The 20,979-nt window shown below is 51.1% G+C and overlaps 1 protein-coding gene across 1 annotated transcript in view; it reads left to right on the forward strand.

The window, feature by feature from the left end:
• The first annotated feature begins 7,646 nt into the window (after positions 1 to 7,646).
• The window catches only part of LOC147729116 (uncharacterized), a 112,485-nt gene continuing 99,152 nt past the window's right edge, over positions 7,647 to 20,979 (forward strand). Inside the window, exons 1-4 of the mRNA XM_086959796.1 lie at positions 7,647 to 7,664; positions 7,924 to 8,007; positions 8,810 to 8,875; positions 9,477 to 9,542. Of these exons, the coding sequence (XP_086815922.1) occupies positions 7,647 to 7,664; positions 7,924 to 8,007; positions 8,810 to 8,875; positions 9,477 to 9,542 (234 nt within the window). The remainder of the gene's footprint in view (positions 7,665 to 7,923; positions 8,008 to 8,809; positions 8,876 to 9,476; positions 9,543 to 20,979) is intronic.

Raw genomic sequence — 20,979 nt, forward strand, 5'->3', positions numbered from 1 at the left:
CATACTCCAAGTGTGTTCCACAGCTTAATGGTCTTATCCCGGGAGCCAGAAACAATCTGACGGTTATCAGCGGAGAAGGCAACACTCAGAACATCCTTGTTGTGGCCCACGAAGCGGCGGGTGGTGGTGCCTGTAGTAAGATCCCACAACCTCAAGGTGCTCCCCGTGCTCCATCCGACTCCATCCTCCCCGCGCGCCGTCCCTCCTGGCCAGCCGCTGCCATGTCTGAGCAGATGACCCTTCGGGGTACCCTTAAGGGTCACAATGGATGGGTGACGCAAATCGCCACCACCCCGCAGTTCCCCGACATGATCTTGAGTTCTAGCCGGGATAAAAGTGTAATCATGTGGAAACTGACCCACGACGAGACCAACTATGGCATCCCTCAGCGCGCTCTTCGAGGACACTCTCACTTCGTCAGTGACGTGGTCATTTCCTCGGACGGCCAGTTTGCGCTCTCGGGGTCCTGGGATGGCACCTTGAGGTTGTGGGATCTTACTACAGAAACCTACTTTTAATGAGGCCTACCAGAAGCTGATTCAGACAGCTAAGGAAACGTCACCCGATGAGGTAAATATATTCACCCTGTTAATATATACCCGTGACTAACAGGACTTTCTTGGATTTGCTGATGCACACTTTTCAAATCACATGCAGGCTCATTTCTTATGTAACAATTCACCTTCATAGTAAAAAGTGTTCCAGGCTTTCCACTTCAGTTATCTATTCATCCTTCAAACAGTTCTGATTTTTCAGCATTTGTCATTTTGGTAAGATTCTTGCCCCTCGAGTACCATTCACCCAGTTAATTTGGAAGTACAGCTGTCAGGGGTAATTTTTAATGTTTTCCAGCATATGGGATTTCAAAGTTACACACATTTATTTTGTTGCATAAATGACCTATTAACCGTTGAACCATGATTTCTTTAAATATGTTTTCTTTTCTATGAACTCAATTTCTGGCTTATACTAATATGGAGTTGGCACCGACCGTTTGCCGGTGCTGGCAGAATTAGTTTCCCTGGTTATAGTGTTGTATTAGAACTTCACAAATGCAGTATATGCCTGTATGAGAAAATATTATAAATAATCGTCAGTTCTTAGCCTCCACGACCCACACAACTGAGTCGTCTTTCTTATAAAGATAATATCTGATATATCCAAGAACAATAATGAACGTTTTGTAAGGTGTTTACCACATACTTTCCAGGATTTTAAGTCTCACCCACAGATATTGTTTCCTCATGTGCAATCTAAACATCTGGGACTCGCCCGACTTTCTCCTCAACCTCATTTAGATAAGATCCGATCTATCCTTGACTAGTGCTGAACTTGATGTGTGGTGATTAGTGCATACGTGCCATGTTTTTCCTCTATAACTGATGTGGCATTTGTACAACAAAAATTAGATTCTTTCTGACTTTCTCTTTTACCATTAGAACCCCCATCTTAGTGCTGTGGAAAGCGATGACGCCATCCAGGACATAGTAAGTAGTTATAGTTTCAGATAATAAAATCCAAAAAGCTCTTCCCTTCTCAGTGTGGGCTTGGCACACTGGAGAGAATTTACCTAAAGCAGAACACAATTCTATAACTGTTTACCTGAAAGAAACAGGTTAGTATTAGATTCCTTACCTTAGAATATCCCCAGGCGTCAGACTGGATCCGGAAACTTTTGCGTAGCAGTACCCTTGCGCGTCGGTAGGCGTCGTCTGCGGCTCCGCGTCCGTTGTCGGCGTCGTGGGCACCGTGATGATGTCGTCGGAGTACTTATTCGCCGCCTCCGCGCGCTGACGTCAGTTCTTCTTTTTTCTGCGCCAGCAGCGCAGATCCGGAAAAAGTGGTACTGTAGTCATTTTTTGACTAAACTTTTTGAGATCTTTTTGATCATTCTTTCGAGTCTTCGACTCCGATCGGTGCCGGTAGGAATGCCAGGTTTTAAACCCTGTGAGGACTCCGACCGACTGATGTCGGTCACCGACCCTCACCTCCGGTGCCTCCACTGTCTCGGCATTGATCACGACGACAAGATCTGCTCCGACTGCCGGGCCTTAAAATCGAAAGCTAGGCGGAAGCGGTCTCACAAGCGGCTTGATCTCCGGCAGTCGGCCCGCGCCGCGAGAGGTCCCGGTCCGGACGGAGGTCGAGGGACCCGTCGCGGGGTCGGAGCCATCATAGCTCCGGGAGTCGACATCACTCCTCAGACTCGAAGTGGTCAGGTAAGCACAATAAGTCGAAGAGACGCCATTGCTCTTCCGACTCCCCCGACGCTCGCGAGACACAGCCGGGGGTTCGGGTGACACCGCCCATGCGGCTCCGTCGGAGTCGCGGGCATCGCGACCTGCCCCATGCCCTCCGGTCCCTGGGCAGCAAGCGACGCCGGAGGAGATCGTGCGCTTCCTCATGGCCATGAGGTTCCTCACTCCTCCGGCAGGCTCCGCGGCGCCTTCGGGCCAAGCAGACCAGTCTGGGGGCCCTAGTGGGTCAGGTGCATTGGCCCGACGCCGGCGGGTGCCTCTGCCCCGCCGCCGCCGACGCTTTCGGGCCCCGCGCCGCAGGATCCCACTGGATCCGCTTCTGGATCCAGGTCGCCGCCGGTTGACCTAACGACCTCACCGGCGCCGGTCCCTTGGGTATCACCTCCGGCGCCGTCTTCGGGGGGCGCCGTCCTCAATGTCTCCCTTGATCCGGTTCGACGCCGCTTGGGGAGTTTTACTTCAATGAAGCGGCCCCTTCATTTGACAGCCCTGATTATCAGGAGATGGGTGATGAGGAGTATTGGGAGGGGTCTGAGGACCCTCTGACACGTGAGTGTCAGTCCCAGGAGGACTGGACAGGTGGACTTGGGGATGCCAGTGGTCTGGACACCTCGCCAGACACTGGTTTTGTCTCGCCTCCTAGTGTGGCTACGGAGGAAGGGGCAACCTTCAGTGTGGTATTGACGCAGGCGGCCAAGGCCTTGGGCCTTGAGCTCCCCGTGGCGGCCGTGAGGACTAACCTCCTCACTGAGGTCCTTAAACCGCAGTCGAGCTCGGCTGAGCCTGTGCTGCCGTTTAATGAGGCCTTAACTGACGTTCTATTGGGCACTTGGTCCAGGCCCGCTACAGGTCAGCTTGTAGTTAGGAACGTGGCCAGACGCCACCGTCCGGCCCCGGGCGACCCTTGTTTCCTGTCCACCCACCCCACCCCCGAGAGCCTGGTCATCCAGGCCTCAAACTCCCAGACCGCATTCCCGTCGGCTCCGCCTGATCGGGAATCCAAGAGGTATGAGAATTACGGCAAGAAGATATTCTCCTCCTTTAGCCTGGGACTGCGGTCTTCCAACACTGCATGCCTCTTGGGCCGCTACACCCACTCCCTGTGGGACACGGTCACGGACGTGCTGCCACAATGCCCGGCAGAGGTCAAGGCTAAACTCGCCCAAGCCCTTGCGGAGGGTCGAGATGCAGCGCCTTTTTCCATCCGGTGTGGGCTGGATACCACCGACTCACTGGGCAGAGCGATGGCAACGATGGTGGTGATTCGCCGCCACGCCTGGTTGAGGTCCGCATACTTTTCAGCGGATGTCCAGAATACCCTCATGGACATGCCGTTTGATGGCCGTCGCCTTTTTGGCGACAAGGCAGACCATGCGCTTAAGCGCTTTAAGGACTCCAGGGCTACAGCCAAGTCCTTGGGCCTCACGGCCCCGCACCAGCAAACGGGTTCCTTTCGCTCCTTTTGTGGCAAAGGAAGGGACGCCCGCACACGTGCTGCCAGCCACGCACCCCAGACTAACATCCAACACGGTGGCGGCCGTGGAAACCGCCGTGGAGGCGGTCGGGGACAACGGCGAGGCCGGTCCACACCTTCTCCCGCAGCATCAGCCTCAAAACCCTCCTAGTCCGTGCTTTCAGGCCCATGTGACGCCAGTGGGGGGCAGGGTTCACCATCCCCTCCACTGGCGCACCGTCACTTCGGACAGGTGGGTGCTGCAAATCGTCCGAAGGGACTACTCCCTCCCCTTCAAAGCGACACCTCCAGCCATGCCACCGCAATTCTCCGCGTATCGGGGGATCATTTGCGACTTCTGCAGGAGGAAGTTACGGCCCTCTTGGCCAAGGGGGACATCGAGCGCGTTCCTGGGCCAGAAGTAGGGTGTGGTTGCTACTCCCACTACTTTCTGGTACCCAAGAAGGGCAAAGGGGGCCTACGCCCTATTTTGGATCTACGGCACGTCAACGGCTTCCTCCGGAAGGAGAAGTTCAAAATGCTGACACTGGCTCAGGTCTTAGCTGCCCTGGACCCTGGAGACTGGATGGTAGCGTTGGACTTGCAGGACGCTTATTTTCACATCCACGTCCTGCCGGCCCACCGGCGCTACCTGCGGTTCACGGTAGGCCAAGAGCACTTTCAGTTTACCGTGCTCCCACTTTCAGTTTACCGTGCTCCCCTTCGGCTTTACCAGCGCCCCAGGTTTGTTCACCAAAGTGATGGCGGTGGTCACAGCTCATCTGCGCAGTTTAGGGGTTTCAGTCTTCCCCTACCTCGACAACTGGTTGTTAAAGGCGGGCTCGCTCCAGACAGTCGTCAGCCACCTCCAGACAACGGCAGACCTCCTGCACCAGCTGGGGTTTTCCATCAATGTGCCGAAGTCACACCTGTGCCCCTCTCAGAAGCTCCTCTTCATCTGAGCGGTTCTCAACTCGGCGCAGTTTCGGGTTTACCCTCCTGAACAGCGGGTTCGGATATTCAGGCTCCGATTCCACTTTCAGCCTTTATCCTGGATCTCGGTCAGGTTGGCGCTGCAGCTTCTTGGGCTGATGGCCTCCTGCATCCTTCTGGTGCATCACGCCAAGTGGCAGATGCGGGCTCTGCAGTGGGACTTGAAATTTCAGTGGGCCCAGCATCAGGGCAACCTGTCCGACCATGTCCTGATCTCGGAGGGCACTGCGAGACAGCTGCAGTGGTGGCTCACGGACCGCGATTGGGGCCGCAGCAGATCCCTCTCCCTTTCCCACCCACAGCACGTGGTTGTGACGGACGTGTCCCTCCAGGGCTGGGGGGGCCACATGGGAGAGGCGGAGATCAGAGGCCTCTGGTCTCCCGCGGAGTCCTGGCCCCATATCAACCTTCTGGACTTGCGGGCGATTCGTCTAGCACTGAAGGCATTCCTCCCCTCTGTTCGGGGGAGTGTAGTGCAGGTGTTCACGGACAACACCACTGCCATGTGGTACTGCAACAAACAGGGCGGATACTTGGAGATTGAGCGGAGACAGTTGAGGCCATTTGACTTGCCTCCTGAAGTCTGTAATGTCATTCTGGCAGCCAGGCGTCCCTCCACGAAGTCGGTATATGCCTGCAGGTGAAACAGATTTGTGGCATGGTGCACAGCAAAGGCTGTGGATCCTCTCTCTGCCCCTCTTTCTGAAGGTTCTCCTCTTCCTTATTTCTCTTGCCCAGCAGTGCTCTGCTCTGGGCACTATCAAGGACTACCTTTCTGCCCTTTCGGCCTTTCTAAGGCTGCCTGATCAACCATCTTTGTTCAAGTCCCCTATTGCAACTCGTTTTCTGAAGGGCATCACACACATGTTCCCCCCTGTTCCGTTTGTGATGCCTCAGTGGGACTTGAAACTTGTTCTTACTTACCTGATGTACGCTCCCTTTGAGCCACTTCATAACTGTCCTCTCCGCCTTCTTACTTTGAAGACTGCTTTCCTGGTTGCCATCACCTCTGCCAGGAGAGTGAGTGAGCGCCAGGCTCTTTTCTCTAAACCCCCCTTCCTTTCTGTCCATCCGGACAAGGTTGTGTTGCGGACTAGACCCTCTTTTCTGCCCAAGGTTGTCACGGCCTTCCACATCAGGCAGTCTATCACCTTGCCCACCTTCTTTCCGCCACCGCATCCCTCAAAAGAGAAAGAGCGGCTCCACCGTCTGGACCCAAAATGTGCGATTTCGTTTTATCTGGATCGCACACGCCAGTTCCGGGTGGATGACCAACTCTTTGTTGGTTACGTGGGCACTAAGAAGGGACGGGCGGTGCACAAGCGGACCATCTCTTGGTGGGTCGTCTTGTGTATCAAGGCTTGTTACTCCTTGGCAAAGAAGGAGCCTCCTGTTGGGTTGAGGGCCCATTCCACTCGGGCCACGGCGGCTACCACTGCCCTGGGTTGGGGAGTCCCCTTGCAGGACATCTGTCAGGCAGCTACGTGGGCATCGCTGCACACGTTTGCAAGACACTACTGCCTAGACAGCCAAGTCCGGAGAGATGGCTTCTTTGGCCGTTCCGTCCTCCAGGACTTTCTGGTGTGATCATTGGTTCGCAGACCCACCTCCGGGGTTGGTATTGCTGGGGTATCTATTCTAAGGTATGGAATCTAATTCTAACCTGTTTCTTTCAGATGAACAAGTTACTTACCTTCGGTAACGATATATCTGTAAGAAACAGTAGTTAGTATTAGATTCCTTACCTCCCCACCCATCCTCCCTGTTCTGCGAACCGATATCTAGGGTTAAGGTCATCCCCTTTCAGGGCCCTAGTTTCAATGGCGCCAGTGTTGGTTTTTAACATGGCTCTGCGTTTCTGGCGTGGAAAAGCTGTGTCTAAGAACTGACGTCAGCACTCGGAGGCGGCGTCTAAGTACTCCGACGATGTCATCACGGCGCCCACGACGCAGATGACCGACGACCGACGACCGACGCCTACCGACGCACAAGGGTACTGCTACGCAAAAGTTTCCGGATCCAGTCTGATGCCTGGGGATATTCTAAGGTAAGGAATCTAATACTAACTACTGTTTCTTACAGATATATCGTTACCGAAGGTAAGTAACTTGTTCGTTTTGTACCCTATCTCAATTCAAGAAACTGATCAATGTCATTTGTGCTTATTGCCTTCCACCTGCAACCCTTGAAGACTCACTCCTTGAGCTTTATGTTCTCAACTTTCCCCTTTCCATGCATTTCCACTTAAACACTTCATCCACAGTCTGTATCAACAAGTATTGTAAACTTTTCCCAGCTTTTACATGACTTTGTTGGCACTGCTAATTTCACCAAATAATTCCATAACTAGATAATTCTTTAAATGATCGTACAGCGGTCCATTTACTATCAGCTAGCGCAATTTCTTGTGGGAGGGTTAACATCACTGCATTTCTCGAAATTTTCTTGTGTTTGCCACCCATGGCTCCTCTCCCAATGTCAACGTGATCAAGGACCATAGAAACTTAGGTATCACATCAATTAGAGTGTTATGGATTTGTGAAAATGAATTTTAAAATGGTTTAGCTGAATGGCCTACTTTAAAAAAACAAGAGAGTGTCATTGTCATTTAAGCATGCAACAATACAGGCGATTAGCTGAATGGCCTACTTGCTGCAATACCCTGCTATCAGGACAAAAGCCCAGGACACTTAGTGACTTTGATGTAGGAACTGAGACATGTCGGAAGAATAAGAGGGTGTGGGGAAGACAATTTACCCAGGTGCATCCCATTATTGCACATTTTTAACCATACCAAGGACATCAACAATAGAGGGGAAACTCGATATTCCTATAGTTTATAATTCACTCATGCTCTTTACAGTGGCGGCTCGCCATGGGAGTGCTGTGGGGTGGTGAGGCGGGTGAGGAAAGGGCTGGTTGGGGGTAGTGTAGTCTGACATATGACGGACAGGGGTAAGGTAAGTAATTAAATAAATAAAACAATTTAGGTTGGGCGCTGCATCGCCAACTCGGCAAAACAGCGCGCGTAAGGTAAATTATTTTATTTATTTAATTACTTACCTTACTCCTGTCCGTCGTATGTCGGACTGCACTAACCCCCATCCAACCCCTCCCCCGCCCACCCCACCGCCCCGCAGCACTGCCACGGCTAGCCGCCGCTGCTTTTGATGTGTTTCAGGCTATACTATACCTGTGTATGTTGGTGTTTAATTACAGACTGCATCCTTTACTCCTTTTGAGAAAATGTTGTCGTTTACGTGGATCTGTCCAGTGGATGGTGAAGAAGGCACAGAGGACACAGTAAGTAGTTTTATCCTCGAATATATACTGCTCTTATGATAACAGTACAAAACGTTTCCCAGTTCTTTGAAACTAAATTGCATCAGCTTAGACTTCCTAAAAGTGGAATTATTTTATATTGTAAAGTATCTCCAGTTAAAAAGCGACTCAATGTAATTCGTGCTCATTTTCTTCCTCTTCGCATCCTAAAAGACGCTGACTGCTTGAGCTCTTAATTCCAAATCTCTCAATCTCTGCCTCTTCACTTGTCTATTTTATCACTGCATCCTTTTCTAGAAATCTGTTATTTTCAACAACGATTTATATACTGTAGTATTCAGAAAAGTGATGGATAGAACACTTGAACTAATTTCAGCTATTGTTAATTACCCGGGGCTGAGTATTAGCCAATCGTTATTTTGCATATCACTGGGTTTAATCTGAATTAGCATGGTGGACAAAAGAATGATGGGTTGGAATGCTACACCAAGCGACTGCCAGTGGTTAAACTAATTGTAATCATTCCTTCCATCATATTTTGTGTTACATATATACTGTTACAATTTTTAGACTACTCATACACCTGTCCATTTCCCATCACCCAAATGTATTTCTTGTGGAGGTATTCCCATAGCTCGATTTCTTAAAATTATTTTCTGACTTGCACTTATGACTTCATCCCCAATGTAAGGGGGTACGGGGCATTAGAAACAAAGTGAACACATCAGATAAACTTCAATGATTTGTGAAACCCAAATGCCAAATTAATCCACACATAATTTTATTTTGATGTAAATGTTAGTTCTTTTTTTGTTTCTTCCAGTTACCTACAACAAATATTGCTGACCAGAAGATGGATAAGAAAATTGAGGAAAAATCATTCGAAGAGGTTAGTATAATCAGTCTGTTGATATATGTTTGTGAAAAGCTGAAGAATATCCTGTTTGGCACTGATTTGCTCATGCTTACCATGCTAAGAGGGAACTAGAGATACCCTTTGCCCATTATCAATGAGAGACGAGCGCCTGGTTCCAAGGTTAGATTTTCCACACTCACGACCATCATTGTTTTGCTGAGGCACACATTTCAGAGTCGTTTAAGACTAACATATTGTGCACAGACTTTGGTCCTTAGTATGATCTGTTCCCGGCTATTTCCTTCACACGTTCACCCCTCTGTTCTCTGATTTAGATAGCCATTATTAATTCTTTATGACTCTTGCTCCTTTAGTCAAGTCCACTCCTCAGACATGAAGTACCATCTCTCCAAGGTCCTTTTTCGTCTTTTCCATGATGCAGCCTTTTGAACACATTCCTTTCCACATATATAAATCATCCCTGCCATTGAACTTTGATTCTTGAATATGTATTTGCTGTTGCGTAAACCCAGTTTAAAATATTTTGCCATAGTATATTTACGCTTGCACATTATGGGTAATGAGTTAATAGTGGTGTTCAGTTTTTTTACTGTGCCTCCTCAAATTCATTTAGGGATTCATGAAAAATGACCTCAACAACCACAAATTAGTAACAGAATGCCCACCCAAGGTATCCAAGGTATGAACATATTCAAAGCTTAGAATGGGGAGTTCCATGGAGAGGTTGTGTTTTTCTGACATTTAAAAGTGTTTAATTTCGGGCTCACCCTGAATGGTACATCCACTAAAGAGCACTCACACATTTTATTCCTGCGTCCAGTGTGGTACCACAGAACCCATTTTGGAGATAATACATCCTCCTAGCAGAACTCTGTCATTGTACTGCCAAACTGCAGCCTAGTCAGGTGTGTTACACTGGGGAGGTCGTCCACTGACCTGCCTCAATCACCTACCTGACGCTAGGCGACGGAGACTGACTACCACCTTCTGTAGGGTGCTGGAAGGTGGTGTGTAGGCATGCCTGGAAAGCTGGAAACCAGAGCTTTGTGCTGTGGAGTGTGGCTGGGGCAGGCCCTCAACAACCGCTCGGGCCACCGGTGCTGCCTCTTTGTGACTCCCTGCAGGCCTCAAGCCTACTTTCTGGGACCTTAGTAGGCCTAGCAGCAGTGAGATATTGGCATCTGTCATGGGGGGTGGAGTGGTACAGCAAGGTGAGAGGCTGACCCTCCGGGTTTGGGTGCTGCTGTGGCTACCGTAGTCTTGTGGCCGCAGCTGGGGTGCACAGGGGCTGCTGTGGCATGATGACTCGCTGCAAGGTGTGCGGACCACTGTGTGATCACCTGCCTTAACACAGGGGACTTGGATCGAGCCAACTGTCCCGTGGCACTGCAGGCTGTACCCGCGCTTAGAGGTGAGCCATCCCAGCACCACTACAGTAACACTAGCACTGTGGAACATTCTTTGGCCTAGAGTTTATACCCTAATATCACTCTATAGATTATCTGAAAGAACCAGGTTAGTATTAGATTCCTTACCTCAGAATATCCCCAGGCGTCAGACTGGATCCAGAAAGTTTTGCATAGCAGTACCCCTGCGCGTCGGTAGGCGTTGTCTGCAGCTCCGCGTCCGCCATCGGCGTCGTTGGCGCCGGGATGACGTCCCCGGAGTACTTAGACGCCACCCTCGCATGCTGACGTCAGTACTTCTTTTTTCCGCGCCAGCAATTGCAGATCCGGAAAAAGTGGTACCCCTTAGTCAGCTTTTGACTAAACTTTTTTGATCATTTTTGATCCTTTTCGAAGTCTAACGACTCCGACGGTGCCGGTAGGGATGCCCGCGTTTAAGCCCAGCGCCGACTGCGACCGACTGATGTCGGTTACGGACCCCCATCGCCGTTGTCTTCATTGTCCGGGCCTCAACCACGACGACAAAGCCTGCTCCGACTGCCGGGCCCTGAAGTCTAAAGCTAGGCGGGGGCGGTCCAGCAAGCGACTCGAGCTCCGGCAATCGGCCCCGTGCCGCTCAAGGCCCTTTCGCGAAGAGGTCGAGGGACCGGTCGCGGGGTCGGAGCCACCATGGCTCCGAGAGTCGTCCTCGGTCTTTGGGCTCGAAGTCCTCAGGTAAGCACAAGAAGTCGAAGAGATGTCATCGCCCTTCCGACTTCCCCCGGCGCTCGCGTGATGCGGCAGGGGGCTCGAGCGACACGGCCCATGCGGCTCTGTCGCGGCCTGCTTCATACCCGTCGGTCCCTGGGCAGAACGCAACGCCAAAGGAGATTGAGGCCTTCCTCACGGCCATGAGGTCGCTCACTCCTCCGTCGGGCTCCGCAGCACCTTCGGGCCCAGTGGCCCCGACTGGGGGCCCCAGCGGGTGGGGCGATTTGGCCCGACGCCGCCAGGTGCTTCGGTCCCGATGCCGCTGGTGACTTTGGTCCCGGCGCCGCAGGCCCCCATTGGATCCGGGTCCGGATCCGGGTCATCGCCGATCGACCTTACGACCTCGCCGGCGCCGGTCCACAGGGTGTCGCCGCCTCCCTCTATTCGGGTCTCGACGCCGATGGGAGATTTCTACTTCTATGACCCGACCCCATCCTTTGATCCTGAGTCTCAGGTGATGGGTGGCGAGGCGGATTGGGAGGGGTCTGAGGACCCTCTAGCACAGGAGTGACCGGTCGCGGGGTCGGAGCCACCATGGCTCCGAGAGTCGTCCTCGGTCTTTGGGCTCGAAGTCCTCAGGTAAGCACAAGAAGTCGAAGAGATGTCATCGCCCTTCCGACTTCCCCCGGCGCTCGCGTGATGCGGCAGGGGGCTCGAGCGACACGGCCCACGCGGCTCTGTCGCGGCCTGCTTCATACCCGTCGGTCCCTGGGCAGAACGCGACGCGGAAGGAGATTGAGGCCTTCCTCACGGCCATGAGGTCGCTCACTCCTCCGTCGGGCTCCGCAGCACCTTCGGGCCCAGTGGCCCCGACTGGGGGCCCCAGCGGGTGGGGCGATTTGGCCCGACGCCGCCAGGTGCTTCGGTCCCGATGCCGCTGGTGACTTTGGTCCCGGCGCCGCAGGCCCCCATTGGATCCGGGTCCGGATCCGGGTCATCGCCGATCGACCTTACGACCTCGCCGGCGCCGGTCCACAGGGTGTCGCCGCCTCCCTCTATTCGGGTCTCGACGCCGATGGGAGATTTCTACTTCTATGACCCGACCCCATCCTTTGATCCTGAGTCTCAGGTGATGGGTGGCGAGGCGGATTGGGAGGGGTCTGAGGACCCTCTAGCACAGGAGTGCCAGTCTTATCGGGACTGGGCAGGTGAGCTAGGGGAGGCCAGTGGTCTGGACACCTCGACGGACACTGGCTTTATCTCCCCTCCTAGCGTGGCTACGGAGGAGGGGGCTGCCTACAGTGTGGTGCTGACGCGGGCGGCCAAGGCCTTGGGCCTGGAGCTGCCCGTCGCGGCCGTGAGGACTAACCTCCTCACTGAGGTCCTTAAACCGCAGGCAAGCTCAGCCGAGCCTCTGCTGCCGTTTAATGAGGCCTTGTCTGACGATCTTCTTGCCACATGGTTCAAGCTCGCTACAGGTCAGCTTGTAGATAGTGTGAGAAGTTGGCCTGATAAATGATGCTCACTAGTTCTAGTGATCACCTTGTATCAGTCCAAACAACCCGTAGGACCATAGGATTGCAGACCCTACTCTCCTACATACCCCCCCAAACTTAGGGACATTAAACTAACCTTGACCAGGTGAGTATTCCTTCCTGTTCTAAGTGGAAATACCTGGAGAGACCATCTGCATTGCCATGGTCAGTCCCTGGTCTGTGCTCCACTGTAAAGTCCATCCCCTGTAGGGAAATGGACCACCTAAGAAGTTTGAGGTTTTCACCCTTCATTTGATTTAGCCACAAGAGGGGCTTATGGTCTGTCTGAATCTTGAAGTGAGTTCCAAACAAGTATGGCCTCAAGTTCTTCAGGGTCCAAACCACAGCAATGGCCTCCCTCTCAATAGCTGACCAACGTTTCTCTCTAGGGTTCAGCCTTCTACTTATAAAAGCAATGGGCTGGTCATGACCATCAATATTCAGCTGAGATAGAACAGCTCCCACACCCAACTCAGAAGCATCTGTTTGGACAATGAAAGGTTTGGAGTAGTCTGGACTCTTGAGAATAGGTTCAGTGCACATGGCCTGCTTTAGGTCATCGAATGCCTTTTGACAGCTAACTGTCCACTTTCTTACTTGTCTGGTCATTAAGTGGGGTCACAATGGTCCCATAATTTCTGACAAATTTCCTATAGTAACCAGACAGGCCCAAGAAAGCTCTGACCTGTGTCTGGGTGGTTGGAGGAGCCCAGTCGTTTATGGCCTGTATCTTGCTCTCCAATAGTTGAACCTGGCCTCCACCTTCAAGGTGGCACAGGTACACAACCTGACTCTGCCGTATCTGGCACTTGGTGGCCTTGATAGTGAGGCCTGCCTTCTGCAGGGCCTCCAAAACTTTCCTCAGGTGGATCAGGTGATCCACCCAGGTGGAGCTGAAGACAGCAATATCATCTAGATATGCTGCACAAAAGTCATCCAACCCAGTGAGAACTTGATTCACCAACCTTTGAAAAGTGGCAGGTGCATTTTCCAAATCAAAGGGCATCACCACAAACTGGTAATGACCTCCTGGGGTAGAAAATGTTGTTTTGGCTTTGGCATCCTCAGCTAACCTGATTTGCCAATAACCATCTGTTGGGTCAAATGTACTCAAGAATTTGGCAGAAGCCAATTTTTCTATGAGTTCATCTGCTCTAGGTATTGGATGGGCATATGTCTTAGTGACAGCATTGAGACCCCTGTAGTCTACACAAAACCTCATCTCTCTCTTACCATCCTGGGTGTGAGGTTTTGGCACTAGAACTACAGGACTAGCCCAAGGGCTCTCTGAGGGTTCAATGACTCCCAATTCCAACATCTTTTGTACTTCTTGCTTTATGCAGTCCCTGACGTGGTCAGGTTGCCTGTATATTTTACTCTTTATAGGCAGACTGTCACCAGTGTCCACCTGATGGGTGCACCAGTTTGTCTGACTGGGTGTCAGAGAGAACATTTGTCTAAAGGATTGAAGAACCTGTTTGCAATCCTTTTGCGCTGATGCTCAGAGAGGCTGTCAGAAAAGACTACACCATCTACTGACCCATCATCAGGGTTCTGAGTGAGCAGGTCTGGGAGAGGGTCACTCTCTTCCTCCTGTCCCTCATCTGTGGTCATGAGCAAGCCCATGTCCTCCCTGTCAACAAATGCCTTGAGCCTGTTCACATTAAGTACTCCCACACCTTCTGTCCAGGCTGGCAAACAGTAAGGACAGCCTTTTGGTCATGCCAAGCTTTTTGAAGTTCTTGGCTGGCCTCCAGGTTTTTGGATGCCTTCTCCATGTACTCTGCCATCCTGGAGCGGAGACCAAGTACATAGTCCACTATGTCAAGCTTAGGCTTTTTGAGAGGTAACTCCCATCCTTCCTTCACAAGACATAGGGGTCCTCTTACAGGATGCCCAAATAGAAGCTCAAAAGGGCTGTAGCCAACCCCCTTCTGTGGGACCTCTCTGTAAGCAAACAGAAGGCAGGGTAAAAAGGATGTCCCGTCTTCGCCTAAGCTTTTCAGGTAACCCTTTTATCATCCCTTTTAGGGTCTTGTTGAATCTCTCCACAAGCCAATTGCACTGTGGATGATAGGGTGTGGTAAATTTGTAATTTACTCCTTACTCCTTCCACATAGCAGTCAAATATCCTGACATGAAGTTTGCACCTCTGTCAGAGATAACCTCCTTAGGAAACCCCACTCTGGAGAATACTTCAAGTAGGGCCCTGGCCACAACAGGAGTTGTAGTGGTCCTAAGGGGAATAGCTTCTGGATACCTGGTGGCATGATCCACTACCACCAGTATACATCTGTGCTCAGATGCTATTGGGGGGTCCATTGGTCCAACAATGTCAATCCCCACCCTTTCAAAGGGAACCCCCACCACAGGTAGTGGTATAAGGGGGGCCTTTGTTGTGCCACCTGATTTGCCACTGGCTTGACAGGTGACACATGAGCGACACAACTCTTTTGTGTCTTCAGACATATGAGTCCAATGAAAGTGTGGGACAAGTCTTTCCCAAGTCTTGTTCTGGCCTAAGTGACCTGCAAGGGGAATCTCATGGGCTAAGGTAAGAAGGAAACCTCTCAGAGACAAGGGGATGACCAGCCTCCTGGTAGCACCAGGCTTGGGGTCTCTTGCCTCAGAGTATAGGAGTCCATCATCCCAGTACACCTTGTGGGTACCTGTAGCATTCCCTGCAGCCTCAGCAGCTGTCTGAGGGGTTCAAGAGAGGAACAGTCTAACTGTGCCTGCCTCAAGTCTGCCCTGGAAGGTCCTCCGGTCCCAAGAAACTCAACCTGTTCAGTTTCAAGCCCTTCTAGGACAGTTCCTTCTGGGGTCTTTGGGTCAGCCTCCTGAGAGAGCTGATCCCCACCTTGAGGCAGGGGGGAAGGCACTGCCTTAACCCTACTGCTCTTGTTCTTGGGAAGTGTCTGGTCCATTGTTCCAGGATCCAGCACTTGTTCAGCTGGGCATTTCTTGGCCTGTGACCTGGTCACAGCAAGGACATGTGCTGACAAACCTAACATTTCCACATGAGTCCTATACTCCACTTCTGACCATAAGGAGGATTCCAAATCATTGCCCAAAAGACAATCCACTGGGAGATCTAAACTAACTACAACCCTTTTGAGGCCAGTTACCCCTCCCCAGCAGAAGTTAACAACTGCCATACTGTGATTGGTAGTGACGTTGCTAGTATTGGTCACTAGGTAGTCGGAACCTAGTATTACCTGATCAGGGTCCACAAAGTTGGGTGTCACCATAGTGACACTGGCACAAGTGTCCCTGTAGGCCTGAGCCATTTTTCCATTGATAAAAGGTGTTTGCCTGTACTTGCCCAGAGTACTGGGACTTATTAATTAATTAATTGCAGGTTTATATAGCGCTAGGATCGACTCCCGGAGGAGTATCTCCGCGCTTCGACCGCTGCGAAACCCTTCCTGGCTTCCCTGAGAGATGGTCCCTTAATGGGTATCTCCAGGGTGAGACCAGGCATCCCCGGCGGTCTGGTGGGGCCGTTAGTGAAGATGAGGCAAGCTAATGCCCAGAGTTGCCGAGTGTGATCGCTGATCAGAGTGGGCACCGAGGCGAGAGAATTATCGAGTCCGCTGACCCTGGTCCAGAAACCTGCCGCGTCGGGAATCGAACCCTGGTCCCGGGCCGTCCTCTGCTCTCGGGTCTGCCGCCTCTAACCAGTGAGCCACACTACTTCACTATAGTAGGGGTCATATCCATGTCCCCAGTACAAACAAGAACAGCCTGAGTAGGTATTCTGACTAAGTCAGAATCCACCTCAGTTCCCAGGGTTAACCTTACTATAGCCTTGGGGGGTGCCTGGCCTTGTGGTAGAAAAAAATATTTAATAGACACTGGCTGGTATTGTTAAAAAAAGTGATTCGGAGATATAAAGCAAGTTAATGGATATTCTCTCCTGTGCGGGTCAACATGTTTCGGGGCGCCGTGCCCCTTCATCAGGACCGGGGTCAGATCCCCCTGTCACTCACTAATGTCTTACCACAGAAAAATATTAAAGTGTATGTACAAAGGTGTGTGATAATATTGTCATTATCAATGTGTATTGATATATAGTTTATATCATTAGTTTCCCTAGCTCTATCAGAAATCCTGATGTAATAAGCCTGAAAAACAAGAGCACGTGATTACTAATGCGTGAATCCCATTGCGCTTGACTTATGTCACCTGTAAGGGATGAAAAAAGGGCAAACACACATAGAGACAGTAGTACTGTAAGTCCCTGTCAAATGGAAAATACCCACTTGTGGGACAGTTGGGTCCTGGACAAGGTACAGTGGAACACACGAACATTAAAACACAAACACAGTGAGTTAGCTTTAAATGAATGTACTATGGTAAAAATACATACTGAGAGAGAATGGAGTCAGTGCCCCATGAGCCAAGTCTGGACAAAGGGTATATTAGGGTCCAACTGCAGGTGGAAAAAGGGGAAAAAAGGAATATATTCTAGTTCCCTGGTTTGTAATGGTAGCCCTGGTGATGAAGCATGACACCAAGGGCCCTTTTGGTGTTTGAGTGGTATTTTAACACACATTGTGTATTCCACGAACATCTGGACACACATTAACTCAGTTTGAGGTGGACCTTTTTGATAAACCGTACTTTCAGGAGAGGAGGATGCGCCCACCTTGGTGCCGCTGAGCACCACCTCTTCACTCCCCCTTTTTGATATTATTTCCTCTCCAGAGCAGTCATCCGTTTGTGGATGTCATCTCCTACCTTATAGGAGGGCACTATCTTACTCAGGTGTCTAGTATCAAAACTCCTGTCTTTATCTCTAGGGATAATGCTGCCACCAGTGAGGTCTACCCCACTCAATTTCTGCTCTCTGGCAAAGGCAAGTCTTTCTTTGGCAAGGGCAAGTTCTTCCCTTTCAATCCTCAGATTCACTTCCCTCATCTTTGCTTCATGCTCTCTTCTCTGAGGGGATGTCATCCCTCTTTGAGAAGATGCCTGAGAGACATGGGTGTGAATAGATCTGTTAGAGCCTCTGGAGTGAGACCTAACTCGTCTATTCCCAAGGTTAGGCCTGCTTGTGGATGGGTTTGGGGCTCCCCCAGTCCCATCTAAGCATTGGCGAATTTTGCGAATTCGCGATCCGCGGATTTGCGGATTTGCGAATTCGCGATCCGCAAAATTCGCGAATTTGTGCGAATTTGCGGATTTTTGTTTTTTGCGTATTCGCGGGGTTTTTTGCGTGTTCGCGGGGCTTTTTGCGTCTTCGCGAGCCGCTTGCATAGCGAAGTTACCCATGCAGTCGTTTATGGGAGAGGGAGAGAGAGATAGATAGATAGATAGATAGATAGATAGATAGATAGATAGATAGATAGATAGAAAGAGAGAGAAAGAGAGGGAAAGAGAGAGGGAGAGAGAGAACGAAAGAAGCCTCGAAAGAATTCACTGAGTCTCTCACATCTTTAAATTTTATGTCGCACATCTCTGTCCCCACTCACTCTCATGGTCATATACTTGACCAGGTCTGGTCCCTTAATCTTCCAGTCTCCCCGGTGACGGTTTCCCCCTGTTCTTGGTCCGATCATGCCCTTATTTCCTTCTCCATCTCTCTCAACCCGGTATCCAAAGTCCCCCACGCCAAAAACACCTGGGCGCGGAATTGGAACAGAGTTGACTTTCCCACCCTGACGTCTCACCTTCGGAATTCTACCCCGTCCCTCTCTGGTCTTCCGTCCGACTCTCAAGCCAACGCTATCAATACCTGGTTGGCTAGAGGTTGTGACTCAGTGGCTCCCCTGCGTCGCATCTCCGCTCGGCGACCCAAGGAGTCTAATAGGTGGTTTAATGACCACCTAAAAGAACTAAAACTGTCCGTTCGACAGGCAGAAAGGCACTGGAGGAAAAATTACTGTCCCTCACTTAAAACCCTCTATCTGACATCACTCGCCGACTACAAGACCGCAATCCTTGCCGCCAAAACCTCTTATTTCTCAACAAAAATAATGTCTGCTGAAAACAAACCTAGGGAGATCTTCGGCATAGTGCAGGACCTGGCTTACTCCGATAGGGCTTCACCTCAAATCCCCCCATCCCAGCCTCTATGCAACCAACTAAACACTTACTTTCTTGACAAGATCGCTACCATTAAGGCCAACATCCCCCCCCCCTCGTCTGCCTTTGTTGACCCTTCTCCTCCTACTATTCAAAACCTTCTCACCTCCATCCCTCCCCTCACTGAAGAGGTATTCCTGGAGATACTCCCCAAAGTAAAATCAGGTTCCCCGGCAGACATCTGTCCGGCGCGAATCCTCCAACAAATCTACTCCTCTTGTCCTGAACCCCCCATTACCTTCCTTAACAGCTCCCTAGCGCAGGGAGTAGTGACCCCTACGCTCAAATCAGCCACCATAGTGCCCATTCTAAAGAAGCCTGGCGCTGACCCATCCATCTCAGCCAACTACCGCCCCATTTCCCTGCTGCCCTACCTGGGCAAGGTGCTGGAGCGCTGTGTCACCGCGGTATTCAGCACCCACGTAGAGGCCAATGGGGGACTGGCTTCCCGCCAGGCTGGCTTTCGACCTAGGCACTTGACTGAATCAGTTGTGGTATCAGTCCTGGACAACCTCAGGAAGGGTATGGATCACAACAAACACCAGGCGCTGGTACTCCTCGATCTCTCCGCCGCATTTGACACGGTAGACCATACCATCTTACTGTCCCGTGTCAAGGCGGCTGGAATTGAGGGATCAGCCCTGGTGTGGCTTTCCTCCTTCCTGAGGGACCGCACCCAGGCGGTCCTGCTAGGAGACTTCACAACCACCCCACTCCCCGTCATGTGTGGTGTCCCCCAGGGTTCTTCCTTGTCTCCCCTACTATTTAATCTTTACATCTTTCCCCTCATCTTCGCTCTTCAGCAGCTGGAGGTCACCGTGTATAATTACGCGGATGACCTCCAGCTCATCTTTGACCTATCCTCTTCTCCCCTCTCTGTCTCCAGCTTCCAGCACACCATGACATTCACCAGGGACTGGATGAACCACAACCATCTCAAATTGAACCCGGACAAAACCGAGATGGTTCTTACCGGAGGTTCTTCCAGTCCCTGGAACTCTCTCTTCTGGCCCCCAACCCTTGGTCCCGCCCCCACTCCTTCTACCACGGTCAAAACACTGGGGGTTTAAATGAATAATCAGCTCACCCTTCACTCTCAAATCAGCTCTGTAGTCTCCTCCTGCTTCCTCACCCTCCGAACCATCCGCACTGTCGCTCGTTTCTTCTCCCCCCAGGCACTCAAAATGATCATGGCCGCTCTAGTGATATCACGGCTGGATTATGCCAACGCTCTCTACAATGGCATACCAGCATACAGTCTCAGGAGGCTACAGTTGGTCCAAAACCAAGCTGCCCGGCTGAATTTTGGTCTCCCACGCTATCACCACTCCACACCCCTCCTCAGGGAGCTTCATTGGCTCCCTGTTAAGGAACGTTCTCTGTTTAAAACCGCCTGCATGGTTTTCCAGGCCCGTCAAGGCACCGCCCTCGCCTTCATTTCCTGATTAATAAAAGAATACGCTCCCCCCAGAGAACTTCGTTCCTCTACCAAGTCTCTCCTTCAAATCCCACGCTTCAGACGCAAAAAGTGGGGTGGGTCCAACTTTTCCACCTTGGCCCCCACTTTCTGGAACTCCCTCCCAGGCCACCTTCGTGCGGCTACCCATTATGTATCCTTCCGTAAGGAACTAAAAACATTTCTTTTTAAACAGGCATTCCCTGTGTAAACCCCCCTTCCCGGCTCTACCACCGGTTCTTACTTTTGTCTCTGTAGCCAATACCCTCCACTAGCGCCAAGAAACCTTTCGGTGCACGCTGCGCTTTATAAATGTTTTAAATTAGAAATTAAATTAGAAATTAACGAGAGAAAGAAAGAGAGGCCGGATCTCTGAAGGCCCAGATTCCTGAGTTGCCCCTACAGAACATACAGCTTTTTATTTTTAGCAAATGCATATGAAAATTGTGCTGTAAAGGTCTCTTTTAGTTTAACCCCTCCTGACAACTCAAAATGGGTGTATTTGCCATCCTCTTCCTTCAGCCTGTTTTTTATATCTGTAAGCGCTTCCTGATGAGGTTTAATTCCTTGGACAGGTGCCTCGTTGCCTACTTGTAACTATTCTCTGACCCTGCTTCAAGGGTCAGAGCAGGGTCAGAGAATAGTTGCCAGTAGGCAACGAGGCGCCAGGAAGCAATTAGCAGCAGGTGTCCAAGTTGAAGTTAATTTGTTTGTAACCCTTTTGTAAAAGGTTACAAAGAAATTAGGTTCAACTTTTGCACCTGCTGCGGTAACCCTTGCTTGGCTGAAAATTCGTCCCCGCTGATTTTACCGCGATTTCGCGAGATTCGCGGATCGCGAAATCGCAGGAAATCCGCAAATTCGCCCGCGAAACGGATTTTACGCCCACCCTTAGTCCCATCCCCATGTAGGCTTACATTGGCCCTGGTAAGCCTGCTG

The sequence above is a fragment of the Lissotriton vulgaris genome, chromosome 2_2 (assembly GCF_964263255.1).
Source record: "Lissotriton vulgaris chromosome 2_2, aLisVul1.2, whole genome shotgun sequence".
Taxonomy (NCBI): Eukaryota; Metazoa; Chordata; class Amphibia; order Caudata; family Salamandridae; genus Lissotriton; species Lissotriton vulgaris.